The sequence below is a fragment of the Pygocentrus nattereri genome, chromosome 21 (genome assembly GCF_015220715.1).
Source record: "Pygocentrus nattereri isolate fPygNat1 chromosome 21, fPygNat1.pri, whole genome shotgun sequence".
Lineage (NCBI taxonomy): Eukaryota > Metazoa > Chordata > Actinopteri > Characiformes > Serrasalmidae > Pygocentrus > Pygocentrus nattereri.
This window is the reverse complement of record NC_051231.1, coordinates 33429988-33453727: the sequence shown is the minus strand read 5'-3', so window position 1 is coordinate 33453727 and position 23740 is coordinate 33429988. Positions and strand designations below refer to the sequence as shown.

The 23740-nt window shown below is 46.4% G+C and overlaps 1 protein-coding gene and 2 pseudogenes across 1 annotated transcript; all 3 read left to right on the top strand.

Annotated features, from left to right (window-relative positions):
- Positions 1-3155: 3155 nt before the first annotated feature.
- On the top strand, positions 3156-5537 carry LOC119261932 (annotated as a pseudogene).
- A 415-nt stretch (positions 5538-5952) lies between these two features.
- Positions 5953-13171, top strand: LOC119261953 (myosin heavy chain, fast skeletal muscle-like). Its single transcript, XM_037532525.1, has 11 exons — positions 5953-6024; positions 10730-10895; positions 11004-11128; positions 11211-11519; positions 11609-11812; positions 11901-12026; positions 12107-12277; positions 12361-12465; positions 12548-12643; positions 12773-12904; positions 13047-13171. Exons 1-11 carry the CDS (start codon positions 5953-5955, stop codon positions 13065-13067), a joined length of 1527 nt encoding a protein of 508 aa, XP_037388422.1. The 3' UTR covers positions 13068-13171.
- A 415-nt stretch (positions 13172-13586) lies between these two features.
- LOC108416717 lies at positions 13587-20603 on the top strand (annotated as a pseudogene).
- The last annotated feature ends 3137 nt before the right edge of the window (positions 20604-23740 follow it).

Here is a 23740-nt window from a genome sequence, read left to right as displayed (position 1 = left end):
CCCTGCGGAGGAAACTCATTTCGGCCGCTTGTATTCGCGATCTTATTCTTTCGGTCATTACCCAAAGCTCATGACCATAGGTGAGGGTGGGAATGTAGATTGACCGGTAAATCGAGAGCCTTGCCTTATGGCTCAGCTCTTTCTTTAAGACAACAGACCGGTAAAGAGCCCGTATCACTGCTGACCCAGCACCAATCCGCCTGTCAATCTCCCGCTCCCTTGTAGATCACTCGTGAACAAGACCCCAAGCTACTTGAACTCCTCCACTTGAGGCAAGAGCCTATCCCCGACCCAGAGAGGGCTCTCCACCCTTTTCCACCTGAGAACCATGGTCTCGGATTTAGAGGTACTGATTCTCATCCCGGCCGCTTCACACTCGGCTGCAAACCGATCCAGCGAAAGCTGAAGTTCGCGGCCTGATGTCCCCAATAGGACCACATCATCTGCAAACAGCAGCGATGTAACCCTGAGGTCACCAAACCGGACACCCTCCATCCCCTGACTGCGCCTAGAAATTCTATCCATAAAAATTATGAATAGAATCGGTGACAAAGGGCAGCCCTAATGGAGTCCAACTCTCACTGGGAACGAGTCTGACTTACTGCTGGCTATGCAAACCTAACTCCAGCTTTGTTTGTACAGGGCCTGAATGGCTCGTAGCAAAGAGCCATGTACCCCGTACTCCCGAAGCACCTCCCACAGAATACACCGGGGAACACAGTCGAATGCATTCTCCAGATCCACAAAGCACATGTGGACTGGTTGGGCAAACTCCCATGAACCCTCCAGAATCCTGGAGAGGGTGAAGAGTTGGTCCAGTGTTCCACGACCAGGGCGGAACCCGCACTGCTCCTCCTGGATCCGAGGTTTGACTATAAGCCGGACTCTCTTCTCCAGTACCCCTGCATGGACCTTACCAGGGAGGCTGAGGAGTGTGATTAGTTGGAACACACCCTCCGGTCCCCTTTTTTAAAAAGAGGCACCACCACTCCAGTCTGCCAATCCAGTGGCACCGCCCCCGATGTCCACACAATGTTGAAAAGGCGTGTCAGCCCAGACAGCCCCACAACATCCAGAGCCTTGAGGAACTCAGGGCGGATCTCATTCACCCCTGGAGCCTTGCCACCAAGGAGCTTCTTAACTACCTTAGCGACTTCGGCCTCAGTAATGGACAAGCCTATTCCCACGTCCCCAGACTCAGCCTCCTCACTGGAGAATGTGTCGGTGGGATTGAGAAGGTCCTCAAAGTATTCATTCCACCGCCCAATGACGTCTTCAGTCGAAGTCAGCAGCACACCATCTCCACTATATACAGTGCTAGTGGCACACTGCTTTCCCCTTCTGAGTCACCTGACGGTTTGCCAGAATCTTTTCGGAGCTGACTTAAAGTCACTTTCCAAGGCCTCACCAAACTCCTCCCATACACGGGTTTTTGCCTTGGCGACTACTGAAGCCGCAGATCGCTTGGCCTGTCGATACCTGCCAGCTGCCTCTGGTGTCCTACAGGCCAACCATGCCTTGTAGGACTCCTTCTTCAGCTTGATGGCGTCTCTCATCTGAGGTGTCCACCACCGGGTTCGAGGATTACTGCCCCGACAGGCACCAACTACCTTGCGGCCACAGCTACAGTCAGCCACTTCAATAATGGAGGAGCGGAACATGGCCCGTTCTGAGCCTATGTCCCTCACCTCCCCCGATATCTGGTCAAAGTTCTGACGGAGGTGTGAGTTGAAGGTCAATCTGACAGGTTCTTCTGCCAGACATTCCCAGCAAACCCTCACAATACGATTGGGCTTGCCTGATCTGACCGGCATCTTCCCCCACCACCTGATCCAACTCACCACCAGGTGGTGATCAGTTGACAGCTCAGCTCCTCTCTTTACCCGAGTGTCCAAAACACATGGCCGCAAGTCCGATGACACGACTACAAAGTCAATCATTAAACTGCGGCCTAGGGTGTCCTGGTGCCACGTGCACTTATGGACATCCTTGTGTTCAAACATGGTGTTCATGATGGACAAAGTGTGGTTTGCACAGAAGTCCAAAAACTGAACACCACTCGGGTTCAGATCAGAGAGGCCAATCCTCCCAATCACACCCCTCCAGGTCTCACTGTCGTTGCCCACGTGAGCGTTGAATCCCCCTGTAGGACAAAAGAGTCACCAGGAGGAGCACTTTCAAGCACCCTTCCCAAGGACTCTAAGAAGGCTGGGTACTCTGAACTGCTGTTCGGTGCATAAGCACAGACAGCAGTCAGGACCCGTTCCCCAACCCGAAGGCGCAGGGAAGCGCGTAGGGAAGCTACCCTCTCGTCCACCGGAGAAAACCCCAACATACAGGCACCGAGTCGAGGGGCTATGAGAAAGCCCACACCTCCCCGCCGCCTCTCACCATGGGCAACTCCAGAAAAGAATAAAGCCCAGCCCCTCTCAAGGAGATTGGACCCAGAGCCCAAGCTGTGTGTTGAGGTGAGCCCGACTATATCTAGCTGGTATCTCTCAACCTCGCGCACCAACTCAGGCTCTTTCCCCACCAGTGAGTTAACGTTCCAAGTTCCAAAAGCCAGTTTCAGCAACCGAGGATCAGAACGCCAAGGCCCACGCCTTCAGACACCGCCCGATCCACAATGCACCGAACCCCTACTACTGCCCCTCCCATTGGTGGTGGATCAATGGGAGGGGCGGTCAGTGATGATGATAATGATAATTGAAGTTCCACCTTAAATGTATTGTTATGCTAGGTCCACCTATAATTGAAGTTCCACCTTAAATATTTAGCGCTATCTTGGTGCCAAAATTCCGACATTTTGGGCCGCTGTTCGGATCCGTACATCCGATCAAAAAGCTGTATACAAGCACACATCACACAATCAGGCTGGATGATCTGGAGTTGGAACGGTGTCGATAACTCGAAAACTCCAGGACTAGTTAAATGGCAAAAAAACTGCAAAAATAACCAAAACTAGAAATGTGCATTTGCTGAGGGAAACGCAGGATAGTTGCGCAGTGGATACTATGGAAGTCGATACTAGGAAGAAAGGATGAAAAAACTACGGAGCTGAGAGCTGCACTGGAGCAGACAATTTTACCTTCTAGGTTTTGGCAGAATGGAAGCAGAAGTATGAAGAAGGTCAGGCTGAGCTGGAGGGAGCTCAGAAAGAGGCTCGCTCTCTCGGCACTGAACTCTTTAAGATGAAGAACTCATATGAGGAAGCTCTTGACCAGCTGGAGACCCTGAAGAGAGAGAACAAGAATCTGCAGCGTATGTGACTTAGAAATTAACAGGCACATACAAATGTTAATAGAAATATTTTTAAACAATAAATTAAGACAAACAAAAAGCAATTACTACTCTCATTTCTCATTTCAGAGGAGATTTCTGACCTGACTGAACAGATTGGTGAGACTGGAAAGACCATCCATGAACTGGAGAAGGCAAAGAAAACAGTGGAGACTGAGAAATCAGAAATCCAGACAGCTCTTGAAGAAGCCGAGGTAACACGATACGTGACGTAAGTAAATGTACAGGTATAACTGGTTTGCAAGAAACGGTTTAATATTTAATGTTATTTTTCAGGGCACACTTGAACATGAAGAATCCAAGATTCTTCGTATCCAGCTTGAGCTCACCCAAGTAAAGAGTGAGATTGACAAGAAGCTTGCTGAGAAGGATGAGGAGATGGAGCAGATCAAGAGGAACAGTCAGAGGGTGATCGAGTCCATGCAGAGCACTCTGGACTCTGAGATCAGGAGCAGAAATGATGCTCTGAGAGTCAAGAAGAAAATGGAAGGAGATCTCAATGAGATGGAGATTCAGCTGAGCCATGCAAACCGTCAGGCTGCTGAGGCACAGAAGCAGCTCAGAAATGTTCAAGGACAGCTCAAGGTATTTTCTCACTTCAATTTATACTTCCTTTCTAACATCCTAATCCTAGTCACCTAGACACTGAATAACAGTAATTAATTTTGCAAAAGGATGCCCAACTGCACCTTGATGAGGCTATAAGAGGACAGGAAGAAATGAAGGAGCAGTTTGCCATGGTGGAGCGCAGGAATAACCTGATGCTGGCAGAGATTGAGGAGCTGAGAGCTGCACTGGAGCAGACAGAGAGAGGCCGCAAAGTGGCTGAACAAGAGCTGGTTGATGTCAGTGAGCGTGTGGCATTACTGCACTCTCAGGTATGTTCTACCAGCTCATAAGTTTGCTGTTCCTTTCAGCTTCCTTGCCAAATCACCTTAAGGGCTTGACTGTTGTTCATTTTAACAGAATACCAGTCTAATCAACACCAAGAAGAAGCTTGAGGCTGATCTGGTGCAGATTCAAGGTGAGGTGGATGATACAGTTCAGGAGGCGAGAAATGCTGAAGAGAAGGCCAAGAAGGCTATCACTGATGTGAGTGTTTAACTGCACAGATTTTGCATGTGTCTTCTATAACGGAAAAAAGGAAATTTATTTCATGGCTTTTATTATAGGCTGCCATGATGGCAGAGGAGCTGAAGAAAGAACAAGACACCAGTGCTCACCTGGAGAGGATGAAGAAGAACCTTGAGGTTACAGTCAAAGATCTACAGCATCGCCTGGATGAGGCTGAGAGCCTTGCCATGAAGGGTGGAAAGAAACAGCTTCAGAAACTGGAGTCTAGGGTGTGCCGCACTCTTTATCCAGTGGAAATAGAAAAGAATATATTATTTTGTTTAAATTTGACACATAAAACATTGTATTCTAGGTGCGTGAGCTGGAGGCTGAGGTTGAAGGTGAGCAGAGACGCGGCGCTGATGCTGTTAAAGGAGTTCGCAAATATGAGAGGAGAGTGAAAGAACTCACCTACCAGGTAAAGAACTAACTGAGTAACATACACACTATAAAAACAATATCTACTAGACCAAGCAAACCCTACAACAGAACCTTTGCAGACTGAAGAAGACAAGAAGAATGTAAACAGACTGCAGGATCTGGTGGACAAGCTGCAGCTCAAAGTGAAGTCCTACAAGAGACAGGCTGAGGAAGCTGTAAGTGTGCCATTACGTGTCTTGCATTGTACATGCAGTGCAATATAATGAGTGACAAGACCATGCAGATGAACATGTTTCACTCATAAAAACAACATTAAACCATCTGACTTGACTTCATTCTCACAGGAGGAGCAGGCAAACACTCACCTGTCCAGGTTCAGGAAGGTGCAGCATGAGCTGGAGGAAGCTCAGGAGCGTGCTGACATTGCTGAGTCTCAGGTCAACAAGCTGAGAGCCAGGAGCCGAGATGCTGGAAAGGTAAAGTCTACTTATTCAAACAAACACGGAAAGTCTTAGAAACACATGAGCTTCTGTTGGCATAAATCACAGTTCTTTTAAATGATCACTTTTAATAATCAGCAATACACTCTGTTACTAATAATATGTCTATGTGTTTTAGGGCAAGGAAGTGGCAGAATAAAGGGTGAAGACCACAAGGGACACTAACAAGCAATAATAAAATATGTATTTCTTGTTTAATGTCCATGCAAACTTTAGTTCAATAAAACTGAAAGAAACAATCAAGTGTTTGTCTTTTTTTATTTTGTCAAACAGGGACTCTAGTAGTAACGTTCCTGGGCTACACTTGTTCTAGTACTATCCCTCTTTCAACTGTTCACAGAAATACTTGACCCACAATGCAAACTTATCTTCAGTACCAAAAAGAAAACAGCAAAGATTGTAAGCTGGTAAAAGTATAGTCAGTATAGTGTCATTTCACATTTCTTAAACACCTTGAGCACTTGCAATGGAGCATTAAAAAGAATTAAAATGAAAACTACTGTCAGGCTTCAGTTCATGTATTGTTATCTGTAAAACAAACCGTAACTGAAACAGCCTCTGAAATTTGTGGAAAGATGACATCAGAGAAATGGAGACTATGGAGTTACTGCGTACAAATACTGACTTTTACTCTATTAATAACAAGTAATAACTAGAAATGTGCCTTTCCCCAAGGAAACGCAGGATAGTTGAGCAGCGGATATGGAAATCGATACAAGGAAGAGTGCAGGTCAGCAAAGTGGATTTTATCTTGTGGACATGCGCTGAATGAGAACATGTACATTGGTGGTTGTTGGGCAAAGGGACTCAATTCTGTGCCACCTTAAACAAAGTTCCACCTCAAGTTCTGTGCCACCTTAATTTATTGCTATGAAAATTGCAGTTCCACCTTAAATACTGTGCGTACTCTAATTCTGTGCTATGTTAACTGAAATTTCCTCTTAAATTTTCCACCTTAACTTCTCTACAACCTCACAAAAAGTTCCAACTTAAATACTGTGCCACCTTAAATTTAGCACTACGTTATTTCAAATTCCACCGTAAGGTCTGTGCCACCTTAATTTCATTGCTACATTAATTAAAGTTCTACCTTAAATTCTTTGCCTCCTTTAATTTTGTGCTATGTTAATTGAAGCTCCACCTTAAATTTAGTGCTAGCTTAAAGAGAGTTCTATTCTAAATTCTGTGCCAGAATTTAGGGCCAGAGGCTTCTGGGGTGTCAAGTTCCATTTCCCTGCTGGAGGTCACTGAGGAAGTTGGTAAGCTCCTCAGTGGCAAGGCACTGGGGGCGGATGAGATTCGCCCAGAAATGCTTACGGCTCTGGATATTGTGGGGCTGTCATGGCTGGATGGCATGCCCACTCCAGGTAAGGGGAAAGGACCTGCCCCAGGTGGAGGAGTTTAAGTATCTTGGGGTCTTGTTCATGAGTGATGGGAAGAGGGATCATGAGATCGGCCGAAGGCTGGGACGGGCAGCAGCAGTAATGCGGTCACTGTACCGGACTGTAGTGGTGAAGAGGGAGTTGATCCAAAAGGCGAAGCTCTCTGTTAACCGGTCGATCTACATCCCAACCCTCACCTATGGTCATGAGCTGTGGGTAATGACTGAAAGAACGAGATCGCGGATACAAGCGGCGGAAATGAGCTTTCTTTGTCGGGTGGCGGGCTACACGCTATGCGATAGAGTGAGCAGCTCAGAGTAGAGCCACTACTCCTCCGCATTGAGAGGAGCCAGCTGAGGTGGTTCGGGCATCTGATCCGGATGCCCCCTGGACCCCCCGGTGGGGGTGTTCCAGGCACGGCCTACCGGGACAAGACCCCGGGGTCGTCCTAGGACCCGCTGGAGCGATTATGTCTCCAAGTAGGCCTGGGAGCGGCTTGGGGTCCCCGGGAATGAGCTGGAGGAAGTTGCGGGGGACAGGGTCAGCTGGGATTCTCTGCTCTCCCAACTGCTACCGCGACCCTGTCTGGACTAGCGGTCAGCGATGATCCATCCATCCATCCATCCATTATCTTCCATTTCTCCAGGGTTCGGGTCGCGGGGGCAGCATCCTAAGCAATGAGGCCCAGACCTCCCTTTCCCCAGCCACTTCCACTAGCTCGCCAAGGGGGATTCTGAGGCGCTCCCAGGCTAGCTGGGCGATATAGTCACGGAAGCGTGTCCTGGGTCTTCCCCGGAGTCTTCTCCCAGGTGGACTTGCCTGTGACACCTCCCGAGGGAGGCGTCCAGGAGGCATCCAAACCAGATCAGCTGGCTCCTCTCGACGTGAAGACGCAGCGGCTCTACTCCGAGTCCCTCCCGGATGACTGAGCTTCTCACCCTAAGGGAGAGTCTAGACACCCTGCGGAGGAAACTCATTTCGGCCGCTTGTATTCGCGATCTTATTCTTTCGGTCATTACCCAAAGCTCATGACCATAGGTGAGGGTGGGAATGTAGATTGACCGGTAAATCGAGAGCCTTGCCTTATGGCTCAGCTCTTTCTTTAAGACAACAGACCGGTAAAGAGCCCGTATCACTGCTGACCCAGCACCAATCCGCCTGTCAATCTCCCGCTCCCTTGTAGATCACTCGTGAACAAGACCCCAAGCTACTTGAACTCCTCCACTTGAGGCAAGAGCCTATCCCCGACCCAGAGAGGGCTCTCCACCCTTTTCCACCTGAGAACCATGGTCTCGGATTTAGAGGTACTGATTCTCATCCCGGCCGCTTCACACTCGGCTGCAAACCGATCCAGCGAAAGCTGAAGTTCGCGGCCTGATGTCCCCAATAGGACCACATCATCTGCAAACAGCAGCGATGTAACCCTGAGGTCACCAAACCGGACACCCTCCATCCCCTGACTGCGCCTAGAAATTCTATCCATAAAAATTATGAATAGAATCGGTGACAAAGGGCAGCCCTAATGGAGTCCAACTCTCACTGGGAACGAGTCTGACTTACTGCTGGCTATGCAAACCTAACTCCAGCTTTGTTTGTACAGGGCCTGAATGGCTCGTAGCAAAGAGCCATGTACCCCGTACTCCCGAAGCACCTCCCACAGAATACACCGGGGAACACAGTCGAATGCATTCTCCAGATCCACAAAGCACATGTGGACTGGTTGGGCAAACTCCCATGAACCCTCCAGAATCCTGGAGAGGGTGAAGAGTTGGTCCAGTGTTCCACGACCAGGGCGGAACCCGCACTGCTCCTCCTGGATCCGAGGTTTGACTATAAGCCGGACTCTCTTCTCCAGTACCCCTGCATGGACCTTACCAGGGAGGCTGAGGAGTGTGATTAGTTGGAACACACCCTCCGGTCCCCTTTTTTAAAAAGAGGCACCACCACTCCAGTCTGCCAATCCAGTGGCACCGCCCCCGATGTCCACACAATGTTGAAAAGGCGTGTCAGCCCAGACAGCCCCACAACATCCAGAGCCTTGAGGAACTCAGGGCGGATCTCATTCACCCCTGGAGCCTTGCCACCAAGGAGCTTCTTAACTACCTTAGCGACTTCGGCCTCAGTAATGGACAAGCCTATTCCCACGTCCCCAGACTCAGCCTCCTCACTGGAGAATGTGTCGGTGGGATTGAGAAGGTCCTCAAAGTATTCATTCCACCGCCCAATGACGTCTTCAGTCGAAGTCAGCAGCACACCATCTCCACTATATACAGTGCTAGTGGCACACTGCTTTCCCCTTCTGAGTCACCTGACGGTTTGCCAGAATCTTTTCGGAGCTGACTTAAAGTCACTTTCCAAGGCCTCACCATACTCCTCCCATACACGGGTTTTTGCCTTGGCGACTACTGAAGCCGCAGATCGCTTGGCCTGTCGATACCTGCCAGCTGCCTCTGGTGTCCTACAGGCCAACCATGCCTTGTAGGACTCCTTCTTCAGCTTGATGGCGTCTCTCATCTGAGGTGTCCACCACCGGGTTCGAGGATTACTGCCCCGACAGGCACCAACTACCTTGCGGCCACAGCTACAGTCAGCCACTTCAATAATGGAGGAGCGGAACATGGCCCGTTCTGAGCCTATGTCCCTCACCTCCCCCGATATCTGGTCAAAGTTCTGACGGAGGTGTGAGTTGAAGGTCAATCTGACAGGTTCTTCTGCCAGACATTCCCAGCAAACCCTCACAATACGATTGGGCTTGCCTGATCTGACCGGCATCTTCCCCCACCACCTGATCCAACTCACCACCAGGTGGTGATCAGTTGACAGCTCAGCTCCTCTCTTTACCCGAGTGTCCAAAACACATGGCCGCAAGTCCGATGACACGACTACAAAGTCAATCATTAAACTGCGGCCTAGGGTGTCCTGGTGCCACGTGCACTTATGGACATCCTTGTGTTCAAACATGGTGTTCATGATGGACAAAGTGTGGTTTGCACAGAAGTCCAAAAACTGAACACCAATTGGGTTCAGATCAGAGAGGCCAATCCTCCCAATCACACCCCTCCAGGTCTCACTGTCGTTGCCCACGTGAGCGTTGAATCCCCCAGTAGGACAAAAGAGTCTCCAGGAGGAGCACTTTCAAGCACCCTTCCCAAGGACTCTAAGAAGGCTGGGTACTCTGAACTGCTGTTCGGTGCATAAGCACAGACAGCAGTCAGGACCCGTTCCCCAACCCGAAGGCGTAGGGAAGCGCGTAGGGAAGCTACCCTCTCGTCCACCGGAGAAAACCCCAACATACAGGCACCGAGTCGAGGGGCTATGAGAAAGCCCACACCTCCCCGCCGCCTCTCACCATGGGCAACTCCAGAAAAGAATAAAGCCCAGCCCCTCTCAAGGAGATTGGACCCAGAGCCCAAGCTGTGTGTTGAGGTGAGCCCGACTATATCTAGCTGGTATCTCTCAACCTCGCGCACCAACTCAGGCTCTTTCCCCACCAGTGAGTTAACGTTCCAAGTTCCAAAAGCCAGTTTCAGCAACCGAGGATCAGAACGCCAAGGCCCACGCCTTCAGACACCGCCCGATCCACAATGCACCGAACCCCTACTACTGCCCCTCCCATTGGTGGTGGATCAATGGGAGGGGCGGTCAGTGATGATGATAATGATAATTGAAGTTCCACCTTAAATGTATTGTTATGCTAGGTCCACCTATAATTGAAGTTCCACCTTAAATATTTAGCGCTATCTTGGTGCCAAAATTCCGACATTTTGGGCCGCTGTTCGGATCCGTACATCCGATCAAAAAGCTGTATACAAGCACACATCACACAATCAGGCTGGATGATCTGGAGTTGGAACGGTGTCGATAACTCGAAAACTCCAGGACTAGTTAAATGGCAAAAAAACTGCAAAAATAACCAAAACTAGAAATGTGCATTTGCTGAGGGAAACGCAGGATAGTTGCGCAGTGGATACTATGGAAGTCGATACTAGGAAGAAAGGATGAAAAAACTACGGAGCTGAGAGCTGCACTGGAGCAGACAATTTTACCTTCTAGGTTTTGGCAGAATGGAAGCAGAAGTATGAAGAAGGTCAGGCTGAGCTGGAGGGAGCTCAGAAAGAGGCTCGCTCTCTCGGCACTGAACTCTTTAAGATGAAGAACTCATATGAGGAAGCTCTTGACCAGCTGGAGACCCTGAAGAGAGAGAACAAGAATCTGCAGCGTATGTGACTTAGAAATTAACAGGCACATACAAATGTTAATAGAAATATTTTTAAACAATAAATTAAGACAAACAAAAAGCAATTACTACTCTCATTTCTCATTTCAGAGGAGATTTCTGACCTGACTGAACAGATTGGTGAGACTGGAAAGACCATCCATGAACTGGAGAAGGCAAAGAAAACAGTGGAGACTGAGAAATCAGAAATCCAGACAGCTCTTGAAGAAGCCGAGGTAACACGATACGTGACGTAAGTAAATGTACAGGTATAACTGGTTTGCAAGAAACGGTTTAATATTTAATGTTATTTTTCAGGGCACACTTGAACATGAAGAATCCAAGATTCTTCGTATCCAGCTTGAGCTCACCCAAGTAAAGAGTGAGATTGACAGGAAGCTTGCTGAGAAGGATGAGGAGATGGAGCAGATCAAGAGGAACAGTCAGAGGGTGATCGAGTCCATGCAGAGCACTCTGGACTCTGAGATCAGGAGCAGAAATGATGCTCTGAGAGTCAAGAAGAAAATGGAAGGAGATCTCAATGAGATGGAGATTCAGCTGAGCCATGCAAACCGTCAGGCTGCTGAGGCACAGAAGCAGCTCAGAAATGTTCAAGGACAGCTCAAGGTATTTTCTCACTTCAATTTATACTTCCTTTCTAACATCCTAATCCTAGTCACCTAGACACTGAATAACAGTAATTAATTTTGCAAAAGGATGCCCAACTGCACCTTGATGAGGCTATAAGAGGACAGGAAGAAATGAAGGAGCAGTTTGCCATGGTGGAGCGCAGGAATAACCTGATGCTGGCAGAGATTGAGGAGCTGAGAGCTGCACTGGAGCAGACAGAGAGAGGCCGCAAAGTGGCTGAACAAGAGCTGGTTGATGTCAGTGAGCGTGTGGCATTACTGCACTCTCAGGTATGTTCTACCAGCTCATAAGTTTGCTGTTCCTTTCAGCTTCCTTGCCAAATCACCTTAAGGGCTTGACTGTTGTTCATTTTAACAGAATACCAGTCTAATCAACACCAAGAAGAAGCTTGAGGCTGATCTGGTGCAGATTCAAGGTGAGGTGGATGATACAGTTCAGGAGGCGAGAAATGCTGAAGAGAAGGCCAAGAAGGCTATCACTGATGTGAGTGTTTAACTGCACAGATTTTGCATGTGTCTTCTATAACGGAAAAAAGGAAATTTATTTCATGGCTTTTATTATAGGCTGCCATGATGGCAGAGGAGCTGAAGAAAGAACAAGACACCAGTGCTCACCTGGAGAGGATGAAGAAGAACCTTGAGGTTACAGTCAAAGATCTACAGCATCGCCTGGATGAGGCTGAGAGCCTTGCCATGAAGGGTGGAAAGAAACAGCTTCAGAAACTGGAGTCTAGGGTGTGCCGCACTCTTTATCCAGTGGAAATAGAAAAGAATATATTATTTTGTTTAAATTTGACACATAAAACATTGTATTCTAGGTGCGTGAGCTGGAGGCTGAGGTTGAAGGTGAGCAGAGACGCGGCGCTGATGCTGTTAAAGGAGTTCGCAAATATGAGAGGAGAGTGAAAGAACTCACCTACCAGGTAAAGAACTAACTGAGTAACATACACACTATAAAAACAATATCTACTAGACCAAGCAAACCCTACAACAGAACCTTTGCAGACTGAAGAAGACAAGAAGAATGTAAACAGACTGCAGGATCTGGTGGACAAGCTGCAGCTCAAAGTGAAGTCCTACAAGAGACAGGCTGAGGAAGCTGTAAGTGTGCCATTACGTGTCTTGCATTGTACATGCAGTGCAATATAATGAGTGACAAGACCATGCAGATGAACATGTTTCACTCATAAAAACAACATTAAACCATCTGACTTGACTTCATTCTCACAGGAGGAGCAGGCAAACACTCACCTGTCCAGGTTCAGGAAGGTGCAGCATGAGCTGGAGGAAGCTCAGGAGCGTGCTGACATTGCTGAGTCTCAGGTCAACAAGCTGAGAGCCAGGAGCCGAGATGCTGGAAAGGTAAAGTCTACTTATTCAAACAAACACGGAAAGTCTTAGAAACACATGAGCTTCTGTTGGCATAAATCACAGTTCTTTTAAATGATCACTTTTAATAATCAGCAATACACTCTGTTACTAATAATATGTCTATGTGTTTTAGGGCAAGGAAGTGGCAGAATAAAGGGTGAAGACCACAAGGGACACTAACAAGCAATAATAAAATATGTATTTCTTGTTTAATGTCCATGCAAACTTTAGTTCAATAAAACTGAAAGAAACAATCAAGTGTTTGTCTTTTTTTATTTTGTCAAACAGGGACTCTAGTAGTAACGTTCCTGGGCTACACTTGTTCTAGTACTATCCCTCTTTCAACTGTTCACAGAAATACTTGACCCACAATGCAAACTTATCTTCAGTACCAAAAAGAAAACAGCAAAGATTGTAAGCTGGTAAAAGTATAGTCAGTATAGTGTCATTTCACATTTCTTAAACACCTTGAGCACTTGCAATGGAGCATTAAAAAGAATTAAAATGAAAACTACTGTCAGGCTTCAGTTCATGTATTGTTATCTGTAAAACAAACCGTAACTGAAACAGCCTCTGAAATTTGTGGAAAGATGACATCAGAGAAATGGAGACTATGGAGTTACTGCGTACAAATACTGACTTTTACTCTATTAATAACAAGTAATAACTAGAAATGTGCCTTTCCCCAAGGAAACGCAGGATAGTTGAGCAGCGGATATGGAAATCGATACAAGGAAGAGTGCAGGTCAGCAAAGTGGATTTTATCTTGTGGACATGCGCTGAATGAGAACATGTACATTGGTGGTTGTTGGGCAAAGGGACTCAATTCTGTGCCACCTTAAACAAAGTTCCACCTCAAGTTCTGTGCCACCTTAATTTATTGCTATGAAAATTGCAGTTCCACCTTAAATACTGTGCGTACTCTAATTCTGTGCTATGTTAACTGAAATTTCCTCTTAAATTTTCCACCTTAACTTCTCTACAACCTCACAAAAAGTTCCAACTTAAATACTGTGCCACCTTAAATTTAGCACTACGTTATTTCAAATTCCACCGTAAGGTCTGTGCCACCTTAATTTCATTGCTACATTAATTAAAGTTCTACCTTAAATTCTTTGCCTCCTTTAATTTTGTGCTATGTTAATTGAAGCTCCACCTTAAATTTAGTGCTAGCTTAAAGAGAGTTCTATTCTAAATTCTGTGCCAGAATTTAGGGCCAGAGGCTTCTGGGGTGTCAAGTTCCATTTCCCTGCTGGAGGTCACTGAGGAAGTTGGTAAGCTCCTCAGTGGCAAGGCACTGGGGGCGGATGAGATTCGCCCAGAAATGCTTACGGCTCTGGATATTGTGGGGCTGTCATGGCTGGATGGCATGCCCACTCCAGGTAAGGGGAAAGGACCTGCCCCAGGTGGAGGAGTTTAAGTATCTTGGGGTCTTGTTCATGAGTGATGGGAAGAGGGATCATGAGATCGGCCGAAGGCTGGGACGGGCAGCAGCAGTAATGCGGTCACTGTACCGGACTGTAGTGGTGAAGAGGGAGTTGATCCAAAAGGCGAAGCTCTCTGTTAACCGGTCGATCTACATCCCAACCCTCACCTATGGTCATGAGCTGTGGGTAATGACTGAAAGAACGAGATCGCGAATACAAGCGGCAGAAATGAGCTTTCTTCGTCGGGTGGCGGGCTACACGCTATGCGATAGAGTGAGGAGCTCGATCATCTGGGAGGAGCTCAGAGTAGAGCCGCTACTCCTCCGCATTGAGAGGAGCCAGCTGAGGTGGTTCGGGCATCTGATCCGGATGCCCCCTGGACGCCCCGGTGGGGGTGTTCCAGGCACGGCCTACCGGGACAAGACCCCGGGGTCGTCCTAGGACCCGCTGGAGCGATTATGTCTCCAAGTAGGCCTGGGAGTGGCTTGGGGTCCCCGGGAATGAGCTGGAGGAAGTTGCGGGGGACAGGGTCAGCTGGGATTCTCTGCTCTCCCAACTGCTACCGCGACCCTGTCTGGACTAGCGGTCAGCGATGATCCATCCATCCATCCATCCATTATCTTCCGTTTCTCCAGGGTTCGGGTCGCGGGGGCAGCATCCTAAGCAATGAGGCCCAGACCTCCCTTTCCCCAGCCACTTCCACTAGCTCGCCAAGGGGGATTCTGAGGCGCTCCCAGGCTAGCTGGGCGATATAGTCACGGAAGCGTGTCCTGGGTCTTCCCCGGAGTCTTCTCCCAGGTGGACTTGCCTGTGACACCTCCCGAGGGAGGCGTCCAGGAGGCATCCAAACCAGATGCCCGAACCACCTCAGCTGGCTCCTCTCGACGTGAAGACGCAGCGGCTCTACTCCGAGTCCCTCCCGGATGACTGAGCTTCTCACCCTAAGGGAGAGTCTAGACACCCTGCGGAGGAAACTCATTTCGGCCGCTTGTTTTCGCGATCTTATTCTTTCGGTCATTACCCAAAGCTCATGACCATAGGTGAGGGTGGGAATGTAGATTGACCGGTAAATCGAGAGCCTTGCCTTATGGCTCAGCTCTTTCTTTAAGACAACAGACCGGTAAAGAGCCCGTATCACTGCTGACCCAGCACCAATCCGCCTGTCAATCTCCCGCTCCCTTGTAGATCACTCGTGAACAAGACCCCAAGCTACTTGAACTCCTCCACTTGAGGCAAGAGCCTATCCCCGACCCAGAGAGGGCTCTCCACCCTTTTCCACCTGAGAACCATGGTCTCGGATTTAGAGGTACTGATTCTCATCCCGGCCGCTTCACACTCGGCTGCAAACCGATCCAGCGAAAGCTGAAGTTCGCGGCCTGATGTCCCCAATAGGACCACATCATCTGCAAACAGCAGCGATGTAACCCTGAGGTCACCAAACCGGACACCCTCCATCCCCTGATTGCGCCTAGAAATTCTATCCATAAAAATTATGAATAGAATCGGTGACAAAGGGCAGCCCTAATGGAGTCCAACTTTCACTGGGAACGAGTCTGACTTACTGCTTGCTATGCAAACCTAACTCCAGCTTTGTTTGAACAGGGCCTGAATGGCTCGTAGCAAAGAGCCATGTACCCCGTACTCCCGAAGCACCTCCCACAGAATACACCGGGGAACACAGTCGAATGCATTCTCCAGATCCACAAAGCACATGTGGACTGGTTGGGCAAACTCCCATGAACCCTCCAGAATCCTGGAGAGGGTGAAGAGTTGGTCCAGTGTTCCACGACCAGGGCGGAACCCGCACTGCTCCTCCTGGATCCGAGGTTTGACTATAAGCCGGACTCTCTTCTCCAGTACCCCTGCATGGACCTTACCAGGGAGGCTGAGGAGTGTGATTAGTTGGAACACACCCTCCGGTCCCCTTTTTTAAAAAGAGGCACCACCACTCCAGTCTGCCAATCCAGTGGCACCGCCCCCGATGTCCACACAATGTTGAAAAGGCGTGTCAGCCCAGACAGCCCCACAACATCCAGAGCCTTGAGGAACTCAGGGCGGATCTCATTCACCCCTGGAGCCTTGCCACCAAGGAGCTTCTTAACTACCTTAGCGACTTCGGCCTCAGTAATGGACAAGCCTATTCCCACGTCCCCAGACTCAGCCTCCTCACTGGAGAATGTGTCGGTGGGATTGAGAAGGTCCTCAAAGTATTCATTCCACCGCCCAATGACGTCTTCAGTCGAAGTCAGCAGCACACCATCTCCACTATATACAGTGCTAGTGGCACACTGCTTTCCCCTTCTGAGTCACCTGACGGTTTGCCAGAATCTTTTCGGAGCTGACTTAAAGTCACTTTCCAAGGCCTCACCAAACTCCTCCCATACACGGGTTTTTGCCTTGGCGACTACTGAAGCCGCAGATCGCTTGGCCTGTCGATACCTGCCAGCTGCCTCTGGTGTCCTACAGGCCAACCATGCCTTGTAGGACTCCTTCTTCAGCTTGATGGCGTCTCTCATCTGAGGTGTCCACCACCGGGTTCGAGGATTACTGCCCCGACAGGCACCAACTACCTTGCGGCCACAGCTACAGTCAGCCACTTCAATAATGGAGGAGCGGAACATGGCCCGTTCTGAGCCTATGTCCCTCACCTCCCCCGATATCTGGTCAAAGTTCTGACGGAGGTGTGAGTTGAAGGTCAATCTGACAGGTTCTTCTGCCAGACATTCCCAGCAAACCCTCACAATACGATTGGGCTTGCCTGATCTGACCGGCATCTTCCCCCACCACCTGATCCAACTCACCACCAGGTGGTGATCAGTTGACAGCTCAGCTCCTCTCTTTACCCGAGTGTCCAAAACACATGGCCGCAAGTCCGATGACACGACTACAAAGTCAATCATTAAACTGCGGCCTAGGGTGTCCTGGTGCCACGTGCACTTATGGACATCCTTGTGTTCAAACATGGTGTTCATGATGGACAAAGTGTGGTTTGCACAGAAGTCCAAAAACTGAACACCACTCGGGTTCAGATCAGAGAGGCCAATCCTCCCAATCACACCCCTCCAGGTCTCACTGTCGTTGCCCACGTGAGCGTTGAATCCCCCAGTAGGACAAAAGAGTCTCCAGGAGGAGCACTTTCAAGCACCCTTCCCAAGGACTCTAAGAAGGCTGGGTACTCTGAACTGCTGTTCGGTGCATAAGCACAGACAGCAGTCAGGACCCGTTCCCCAACCCGAAGGCGTAGGGAAGCGCGTAGGGAAGCTACCCTCTCGTCCACCGGAGAAAACCCCAACATACAGGCACCGAGTCGAGGGGCTATGAGAAAGCCCACACCTCCCCGCCGCCTCTCACCATGGGCAACTCCAGAAAAGAATAAAGCCCAGCCCCTCTCAAGGAGATTGGACCCAGAGCCCAAGCTGTGTGTTGAGGTGAGCCCAACTATATCTAGCTGGTATCTCTCAACCTCGCGCACCAACTCAGGCTCTTTCCCCACCAGTGAGTTAACGTTCCAAGTTCCAAAAGCCAGTTTCAGCAACCGAGGATCAGAACGCCAAGGCCCACGCCTTCAGACACCGCCCGATCCACAATGCACCGAACCCCTACTACTGCCCCTCCCATTGGTGGTGGATCAATGGGAGGGGCGGTCAGTGATGATGATAATGATAATTGAAGTTCCACCTTAAATGTATTGTTATGCTAGGTCCACCTATAATTGAAGTTCCACCTTAAATATTTAGCGCTATCTTGGTGCCAAAATTCCGACATTTTGGGCCGCTGTTCGGATCCGTACATCCGATCAAAAAGCTGTATACAAGCACACATCACACAATCAGGCTGGATGATCTGGAGTTGGAACGGTGTCGATAACTCGAAAACTCCAGGACTAGTTAAATGGCAAAAAAACTGCAAAAATAACCAAAACTAGAATTGTGCATTTGCTGAGGGAAACGCAGGATAGTTGCGCAGTGGATACTATGGAAGTCGATACTAGGAAGAAAGGATGAAAAAACTACGGAGCTGAGAGCTGCACTGGAGCAGACAATTTTACCTTCTAGGTTTTGGCAGAATGGAAGCAGAAGTATGAAGAAGGTCAGGCTGAGCTGGAGGGAGCTCAGAAAGAGGCTCGCTCTCTCGGCACTGAACTCTTTAAGATGAAGAACTCATATGAGGAAGCTCTTGACCAGCTGGAGACCCTGAAGAGAGAGAACAAGAATCTGCAGCGTATGTGACTTAGAAATTAACAGGCACATACAAATGTTAATAGAAATATTTTTAAACAATAAATTAAGACAAACAAAAAGCAATTACTACTCTCATTTCTCATTTCAGAGATTTCTGACCTGACTGAACAGATTGGTGAGACTGGAAAGACCATCCATGAACTGGAGAAGGCAAAGAAAACAGTGGAGACTGAGAAATCAGAAATCCAGACAGCTCTTGAAGAAGCCGAGGTAACACGACACGTGACGTAAGTAAATGTAAAGGTATAACTGGTTTGCAGGAAACAGTTTAATATTTAACGTTATTTTTCAGGGCACACTTGAACATGAAGAATCCAAGATTCTTCGTATCCAACTCGAGCTCAACCAGGTAAAGAGTGAGATTGACAGGAAGCTTGCTGAGAAGGATGAAGAGATGGAGCAGATTAAGAGGAACAGTCAGAGGGTGATCGAGTCCATGCAGAGCACTCTGGACTCTGAGATCAGGAGCAGAAATGATGCTCTGAGAGTCAAGAAGAAAATGGAAGGAGATCTCAATGAGATGGAGATTCAGATGAGCCATGCAATCCGTCAGGCTGCTGAGGCACAGAAGCAGCTCAGAAATGTTCAAGGACAGCTCAAGGTATTTTCTCACTTCAGTTTATACTTCCTTTCTAACATCCTAATCCAAGTCACTGAGACACTGAATAACTGTAATTCATTATCCAAAAGGATGCCCAACTTCACCTTGATGAGGCAATAAGAGGACAGGAAGAAATGAAGGAGCAGGTTGCCATGGTGGAGCGCAGGAATAACCTGATGCTGGCAGAGATTGAGGAGCTGAGAGCTGCACTGGAGCAGACAGAGAGAGGCCGCAAATTGGCTGAACAAGAGCTGGTTGATGCCAGTGAGCGTGTGGCATTACTGCACTCTCAGGTATGTTCTACCAGCTCATAAGTTTGCTGTTCCTTTCAACTTCCTTGCTAAATCACCTTATGGGCTTGACTGTAATTCCTTTTAACAGAATACCAGTCTAATCAACACCAAGAAGAAGCTTGAGGCTGATCTGGTGCAGATTCAAGGTGAGGTGGATGATACAGTTCAGGAGGTGAGAAATGCTGAAGAGAAGGCCAAGAAGGCTATCACTGATGTGAGTGTTTAACTGCACAGATTTTACATGTGTCTTCTAAAACGGAAAAAAGGAAAGTGATTTCATGGTTTATATTATAGGCTGCCATGATGGCAGAGGAGCTGAAGAAAGAACAAGACACCAGTGCTCACCTGGAGAGGATGAAGAAGAACCTTGAGGTTACTGGTCAAAGATCTACAGCATCGCCTGGATGAGGCTGAGAACCTTGCCATGAAGGGTGGAAAGAAACAGCTTCAGAAACTGGAGTCTAGGGTATGCCGCACTCTTTATCCAGTGGAAATAGAAAAGAATACATTATTTTGTTTAAATTTGACACATAAAACATTGTGCTCTAGGTGCGTGAGCTGGAGGCTGAGGTTGAAGGTGAGCAGAGACGCGGCGCTGATGCTGTGAAAGGAGTTCGCAAATATGAGAGGAGAGTGAAAGAACTCACCTACCAGGTAAAGAACTAACTGAGTAACATACACACTATAAAAACTATATCTACTAGACCAAGCAAACCCTACAACAGAACCTTTGCAGACTGAAGAAGACAAGAACAATGTAAACAGACTGCAGGATCTGGTGGACAAGCTGCAGCTCAAAGTGAAGGCCTACAAGAGACAGGCTGAGGAAGCTGTAAGTGTGCCATTACGTGTCTTGCATTGTACATGCAGTGCAATATAATGACGAGACCATGCAGATGAACATGTTTCACTCATAAAAACAACATTAAACCATCTGACTTGACTTCATTCTCATAGGAGGAGCAGGCAAACACTCACCTGTCCAGGTTCAAGAAGGTGCAGCATGAGCTGGAGGAAGCTCAGGAGCGTGCTGACATTGCTGAGTCTCAGGTCAACAAGCTGAGAGCCAGGAGCCGAGATGCTGAAAAGGTAAAGTCTTCTTATTCAAACAAACACGGAAAGTCTTAGAAACACATGAGCTGCTGTTGGCATAAATCACAGTTCTTTTAAATGATCACTTTTAATAATCAGCAATACACTCTGTTACTAATAATATTTCTATGTGTTTTAGGGCAAACTACTTAAATACCCCTTAAATACCAACCTAAATTGCAACTCTGACTGAGAAGATGGATTCTCAGCTTCGGAAGAAGACTGAAGAATTCTATGGATTTCAACAGTGAGAAATAACAGAACTATTTTGATTTAAATTAAAATGATTAGAGAATACACAAATGACAAAACATGAGTTGATTTTCATAATTTATTCACTTCTTTTTCATCATTTGAATTTTATAATAATAATGGCATTAAAAAAAAGCTCATCTCTATATTCGCTTGCAGGGCAACAATTAGTACAAAACAAAAAGACGCAAGTCTAGTACACAGTGGATAAAAGTAGAGAGAAAACAAATTCTCCAAGGATCAAAGTTTCAGAAGACAGTAGCAGAGAAAATTGTGAGCAAGAAATGCTTTGAAATATTTTCACAGCTTTGCACTGCTTTGATGGCATCAATTACCTTCATTCTCAGATCCTCAGCGAACTATGTAAAGAAGCCCTTAGCTGTTTACTGTAACCACGTCAAGTCAGAAAATATATCTTTTTGCCAAGATATATTCAAAATGGGCTTGGCATAAAATGAAAGATGGTTATACGCAAAGGAGCCTCATCCCCATTGTTAAATATGGTAGAAGATCTATGAGAAACTTGTTAAGGTACAAGATTTCATGACATTCCATGAGATTTTAAATTAAAATCTGCCTGATAAAACGTGGCCTTATTTGGATCTTCTAATAAGGCACTGATTCAAAACATATGTGGTAATGTGGACCAAAAGAAAAAGCTTTTGACATGGCCATTACAATCACTTCAACTAAACACCACTAAAAAAAAATCTACACAATCTGTGTAACTTCTGCAGCTTAAACGAATCATCTACGCATGTTATTCAGACCTAGAATGTATTCTGATAAGCAATAGGACAGCACTTATCTCGAGAGGTGCAGCAAGACAAGTCACGGCAGCAAAGAGATGTAAAGATAGAACAAGAAAACACAATTATCTGTCTAAATTTCTACCTGAAATTCTGATACTTAACTTAGATGTTTAAGTTAAACATCATTTCAGCTGTTCATTACAATATCGCATCTCACCGAACAAATATCCAAGGAGAACAGCAGACAGCCGACAAACACGATAAGTTTAAAGGAACAGTAGCATAGCCACGTTTAAAAAAAATGTGTGGCTCTAAAAATAAAGCAAGTGTTCATGCTCAGAGCTGAAGGATCTCAGCTATGGAGTGCAGTTTAAGACTCTCATGTATCTGACCATTAAGACTGATATTTGAAACACAGAAAGTCATCAGTAGGACACTTCAGTGTGATTAATTGTGTTATCTAAACAACTGTATTTTAATATAACCTATGCACATAAAACTTGAGAAGACTTGTAGTCGCAGGCAATCTTACTTAAAAAACCTAAAAAGTTTACACACAATATATATTCTAATTGGAAACCACTATATTTATAACGTAAACACATAACATTAAAGCCAAATATAAACATTTAGAAAAAGCGTCTGAAATACAGTTCAATTCACATTTAAACACTTATCAGATTAGAATGATTAACATAATGCAGCAGCTTCAGATACTGTGGAAAAAGTGGTATGATGCATGCACGATAACATGTAAAGCTTACAACTGCCCATTTACGTACACAGCCTTTCTCTGAATACTTCTAATCTACAATAAAGAGAAAAGGTGTGATATTACAGAAAAACATGCACAGACTTACTTCAGAAACTGATGTTGTGGAGCATCTGGGAAACTCTTAGGGAGTCTGGCTAAACTCCTTTATCCTGCCTTCAGATATGGACTACAATTCTTGACCTCTGAGAGCATGGCTCTGTTTCTATATCTGCATTAAATCCAAATGAGCTTCTTAAACTGAGATATAGTGTTTCAGAATTTCAGGTTATGATTCCAGTTTGTCCCAAGCAGCAGACTCTGAACTTTTACTGCATACTAATCATTTGCCAAGGACATATTATCTTTCTTCTGGAAATAAGGGTTATAATCTGCTACTAGTAATAAATCTTTGGTTTTATAATACTAATAATAGTAATGAATACGATGCTTTCCAAAAGACAGCACTCTGTTTGGACAGACCTCTTGACTAGCTCAGTAAGCTTTGGATGACAGAAATAGGTAAATGTATATTCAAAACACTGAAAATACAGAACCTATTGATATTCTGTTTTGGTAAACACAGAGGAGGGAGCAGAAGGCAAAACAAGTTTTTAAACACTAAATTAAAATACAATTTCAGCTACTTGCTTTAAAGACTTACTGTTACCTGTTTTTTTTAATGAAAAATGCCATTCACACATACAGACATGCAAGACTTCAAAGGTCAGGGACTGACAGCTTAAAGAGCAATAAAAATTCTGCATCAAATGATGAGTGCAATTTATTTATTTATATCATGAAAAGGTTGAAGTGACCCTGCAACAGAACTCCAGTGACATCACACAGCTTCTCCAAATTTGATCTAAAATTTCTTCAGTGCCAAATTTGATCTAAGATTTCTTCAGTGCCAAACTTGATCTCAGATTTCTTCAGTGCCAAAATCCATTAAAAAGAAGACTCTTCTTGTAATCTTAGAATCATTTTAATATTACCAAGCATGCATGTTTAAAAATAAAACTCAATGAAAATATGGACCATGCACAGCGGAAAAGTATCATAGAGTATATTAGGATTTGTGTGAAACAGCACAATTTTTTCTACTGTTTTACAAGCTTACATTAATGTATAACATTATTTTTAAAATTATTAGTTTAGTCAAACGAAAACTGATCAAATAAGACAAAGAAAAGAAGAAAATGTTTCACCTCTTTTATCAAAATACCTGAATCTGAACTATTCTGTCTAAAAACATATGAAATAAAGTGTTGCGGTGACTGCTACAGAACACCAGTATTTCACAGTATAATATGATACAGGAGCACAACATCATCATTGCCACTTAGGGAGGAAATACACAAGCAAGAATCCATGACCAAACATAGCCTGAAGGTTCTGCTGAGTGAACACTAATGATC